The 4,970-nt window shown below is 39.8% G+C and overlaps 1 protein-coding gene across 2 annotated transcripts; it reads right to left on the bottom strand.

Annotated features, from left to right (window-relative positions):
* Positions 1-223: 223 nt before the first annotated feature.
* LAMTOR5 (late endosomal/lysosomal adaptor, MAPK and MTOR activator 5) lies at positions 224-4,749 on the bottom strand. Of its 2 annotated transcripts, none has more exons than XM_069479008.1 (4): positions 4,649-4,749; positions 3,738-3,799; positions 2,073-2,190; positions 224-322 (listed from the first exon to the last, which is right to left on the bottom strand). In XM_069479008.1, the coding sequence occupies exons 1-4, from the start codon at positions 4,693-4,695 to the stop codon at positions 262-264; spliced, it is 288 nt and encodes a 95-aa protein (XP_069335109.1). In that variant the 5' UTR covers positions 4,696-4,749; the 3' UTR covers positions 224-261. The 2 variants fall into 2 exon arrangements, with proteins under 2 accessions (XP_069335109.1, XP_069335110.1); XM_069479009.1 differs by lacking the exon at positions 4,649-4,749 and adding an exon at positions 4,403-4,510.
* Between the last annotated feature and the right edge of the window lie 221 nt (positions 4,750-4,970).

The raw sequence follows: 4,970 nt of genomic DNA, 5'->3' as shown, positions 1-4,970 counted from the left end.
TTCCAAACATTTATTGAACGTAACAAAATTCTATATGCAAAGTGACCTGGACCTGCTGCTTCAAAATATGATCCTTTCTTACTAATATCTTGGTATGTCGGTCCACAGAGTGCTAAGAAGCAGCTTGCTCTAAAATAAATAGAAAAGTGCCCAATATCCATTAAATGAATAGCCTAACTCTTGGAACTTTAGCAGCTCTGTTAAGATAATTAACATCGGCAGGATCGAGTCCCTATGAAAGGCTGCTAGAGAATTGATACGTCAAGAGGCCATTTTGTGCACTGCCACCGTGATGCCATCATGCTTCTGGATCATAATGTTCCTGAAAGGCAAAGAAGAAAATATTCAGTGAAATGTTACAAGTGGGACTTTGGCGTAAGATTAAAAATGTCTAGGACACAACTGAAACAACAGTATCATTTTTTTTGTATGTATAAAAGCAATATATGAACATAACATTTGGGAAATGTAGAAAAATATAAAAATGAGATAAATCCTTAATCCTAGTACATACAACTACTGTTAATATTTTCCTGATTCTTTTTGTATTTGCATGTATACTATATAGTCATGCAACACATAACAATGTTTTGGCCAAAGATGGACCGCATATATGATGGTCGACCCATAAGATTACAATGGAGCTGAAAAATTCTTGTCGCCCAGTGACTTTGGGGCCATCTTAACATCGTACTGCAACACATTACTTATGTCTGTGGTGATGCTGGTGTAGACAAACCTGCACTGCCAGTTGTACAAAAGCACATACAATTATATGCAGTACATAATACTTGATAATAAATGAGTGTGACTGGTTTATGTATTTACTATAGTCTACTTTTTATCATCATTTGAGAGTGTACTCCTACTTAATTATAAACTTCAGGCAGTGTTCTAGAAGGCACTGTTATCATAGATGACAGCTACATGCCCCTGAAGACTTTTTGGTGAGACAACATATAGAGGTTGAAGACAGTGATATTGATGATTTTGACCTTGGGTAGGCCGAGGCTAATGTGTGTTTGTGTCTAGTTTTTAACAAAAAAGTTTAAAAGGAAAAAAAAAAATTAAAAATAGAAAAAAAGCTTAAATAAGGATATACAGAATATTTTTTGGTACAGCTGTACAATGTGTTTTACAAAAGGTGTTACTACAAAAGAGTAAAAAAGTTAAAAAATTAAAAAGCTTATAAAGTTAGAGAAAAAGCTTACTATTGAAGAAAAATTTTACAATAAATTTAGTGTACCTTAAGTGTACAGTGTTTATAAAGTCTACAGTAGTGTATAGTAATGTCCTAGGCCTTCACATACACTCACCACTCACTCATTGACTCACCCGGATCAACTTCCAGGCCTGTAAGCTCCATTCATGGTAAGTGCCCTATTCAGAAGTACCTTTTAAAAAATCTTTTACACCATATTTTTACTGTACCTTTTCTATGTTTAGATACACAAATATTTACCATTGTGTTACAACTGCTTAGAGTTTTTAGTATAGTAACATGCTGTACAGGTTTGTAGCCTAGGAGCAATAGACTATACCATATAGTCTATGGGTGTAGTAGGCTATACCATCTAAGTTTGTGTAAGTCCACTCTATGATGTTTGCACGATGACAAAACTGCCTAATGACGCATTTCTCAGAATATATCCCCATCCTTAAGCAATGCATGACCGTATATATGTTTTTTTCTTTTTATAAAACTGTGATCATACTGTGCGTAGTTTTGTATTCTTTTTACTTATTATCCTGAAGACCCTCACTTGGAATATCTTTACTGTTACTTTAGAAGTAATTTTTATTCTCTGATTAGTTTTCCTTTGTGCTATTTATTACTTTTTTTTGGTAGACTGATAGTTCATGAAAATTTTTACTCTTTGTTTAAATATCATTGTGGCCTGAATGCACATTAGAGATTGATATATCTGCTCCTGTGGTCCAAAGGATAAAGAACCTTCCCCAAAGTACTTTGAAAAAGAATCACTGATGAACACAGGCCGGACTCCAGTCAGATTTACCAGAAATTTTTCTGAGCAAAAAGGAAAGGAGGGGATCTGCTGAAATCTACTCACCCATTATCTGATTCTAGGCACACCACGGGAATATCAGTGGGGTCGGAGGTTAGCTTAGCTGCTTGCTGGGCTAGAACAGATACCACTCCAGCATGTTCATCCGACAGGGTCCCACGGCCTGGCAATGAGAGATGATATCATGTCATCTGATTGTCCAAAAATGAGTATAGAGCTAAACTAGTATCTCTCACTGAATTATTCACAAAAAAGTTCAGTTCATGGTTTCTTAGGTTAGGTACCGACATGAAACAATTTTTCCCTTATACTTAGCTGGTTATATTAGCAAGAAAGCCAGACAACAGTTCTTAAATCAACAGGGTCATAACTGACATTCAATTTTCAAAGTCCTTCCCATCACCATCTCTAAATACCTTCTTAAGCATATCAGGAACCTGTAATTCAAGTCCGTCTAAAAGTCATAAATTCATTTTATAGGAATCTTACTGAAATCACTAAGAAATTCAGAGGTGAGATTGCCAGAAAGTAGTCAATAAGGACAGAGATTGCTGAAACTAATTAATTCCTTGTGGTAAAACTGATTTTCTTTTACTGAGCTCAACCTCAAAGGATTTAAAAATCTTTACTCAGGAGTTTAGCTGTAAGATCACCTTGACTGCCTAGGTGAACGAACATTCTGTGAGCAATTTTTTCTGCCAGAATAAGCTAGGTGGCTGTTTTCAAATGTTAACAGAATTGGCTTTTTATTAATGTTTGTGTTAATCTGTTATATAATAACTAAATTGTTGGTACAAAAAATTTACAATATACTTCTGTATATAAAGGCAACACAAGCTTAACTGTGCCTGGAACTAGTCAGGTAAAAGACATGCCACCATGGTGGAACCTACGATTTACTACTATTATATAAAACATTAACTGGCCAGACATGGTGCTGTCTTTTGGGCCTTGAAGGAACACATTTAGTTTTAGATTTCAATGCTTGAATTTCAGACTTTCCATTAGTGAAAGACTGAAAAAACTTGCCTTTTTCCTCCCAAGTGATTGATTTGCATGTTAAACATAACAGAGTTACACAGATTACCTCTTTCAGTTACCCTTCCAGCAAAAATTCACAGCTTTAAAAATTCCTGCATTAAGAGCAAGAAGTCTTAAAGAACAACTCAGTGAAGAAAATGAGACTCAGAAAGGTTCTTTTTGGTCCAAGTTCACAATACTAGCAACTGAAAGGGTAAGAGGTTGGACCCAAGTATGTCCAACTCTGAAACCCGTTATACTGCTTACTCACTCACTGTTACATGTAGTTGGACTGAAAAATGGCACACCACCCACCTCGCAGGATTGTATTAGAGACAACGTATATAAAGCCTAGTAGCCTCAGCATATGGCATAAATTCAACAAATGGTAACAGCTGTCATTATCTGCAGTCCTTTCTAGACCCAATTTAAAATTATTCAAATATTACTTTAATAGAGACAACTATTTAGTGCTAGAACTGCAAGGAACATTTCTACCTTCATAAACACCAATTGAAAAGTTTCAATTTTCTTATCTTGTTACTTGCAGATAATGTCTACTCTCTCAAAAGTACCCAGAAAGTGGCAAGGTAACAGGGAATCAAAGCTGGAGAATAATGGCACACTAGGCTCTTACTCAACATCAGATGCTGTACAATACACCAAAGAGTTGGTATGAGAGATACTTACAGCCCAGATTAAGTCCTTGTGAATCTGTGCACAGGACTCCAACGATGGATGGATTCTTCATTCTAATTCCAGGAACCCAAGAGAGAGGATGCAGATGATGTGAGAAAATGAATTTAAATAAACATAACACATACAGGTTTTATATCTACCAGGCATTAAATGCTTTAAATAGTGTTTCTCAACCCTTTTCATTATCACCCCCAAGAGAAAAATTGAGTTATAACCAATTATTAAACTGGTTTCCCTCTGATGAGAGAGAAAATTTTGTCAGGTACTGTTGGGGCTTTGGAGGCCCACAAGCATTGCAATATCTAGGATGTTTCGTGCTTGTTAAAAACACACGTTTTCGTATGCTAACTCATTTAAAACAACTTGGAAAACTCTAAATGACTTAAGTTGCCTCCCGGAGAAGTAGGAAGCTGAGGGACACTGGGGGGAGGGAGGTGTCTCGCTGTATGCTTGCTTTTACTTTTCCAATTCTGAATTTTACATGTTACTCATTTGAAAATTTTAAAGGATGATTTGTGTCTCAAGCACCAAGTAACTGATGGGTTATACACAGAAAGAAATATGTTTGTTTACACTGTACGGCTCGACTTTGCACACCTGGTGCACCCTTCCCAATGTTAACCCGCTTCCTAAAACAACTGAAGAGCAGTCCTGACCGTACAGACGATTTCAACGACATGCTAGGCGGTTTGGGGCTCCGGCCTCGGACCCCGGAGATCGCTCGAGAGGGAATGTGCGGAGCCAGGCAGGAGCTTCTAATAATTCCGGGTCACCCGCCCCGCCCCGCGGCCCCTGGGCAGGGCTCACCTCTTCAAACCGTGGCCCAGGGGTCGCGCCTTTTGTCCCGCTCAAGTCCACCTGCCGCGACCTTGGGACAGACCGAAGAGGGCCGCACTACTCACGTGTCCTCCAAGTGCTGCTCTAGGGTCGCCTCCATCCCGCCGGCCATCCACCTCGACCCAGACCCCAGCCGCGCGGAGCGTCCTTCTCCGCCACAGGCCTCGGTCACGTGACGCGGGCAGGGCGTGGACCGGAACGGCGCCTCCAAAGGAACATTTGTCGCGGCGCAACGCCCGCGTTTGCCGGAAGACATCACCGCGCTTCCGCCACCTGACCCTGGCGCAGGGTTGTGCGGGTGCGCTGTGCCACGCTCGGTGGCCTGCGCCCGGCTGCCCCGCACAAACGGCGGCGCGGATTATTTCCCACTCGAGACAGAGGTCTGCC

Source organism: Eulemur rufifrons, chromosome 8 (assembly GCF_041146395.1).
Source record: "Eulemur rufifrons isolate Redbay chromosome 8, OSU_ERuf_1, whole genome shotgun sequence".
Lineage (NCBI taxonomy): Eukaryota > Metazoa > Chordata > Mammalia > Primates > Lemuridae > Eulemur > Eulemur rufifrons.
This window is presented reverse-complemented; position numbering and strand designations above follow the sequence as displayed.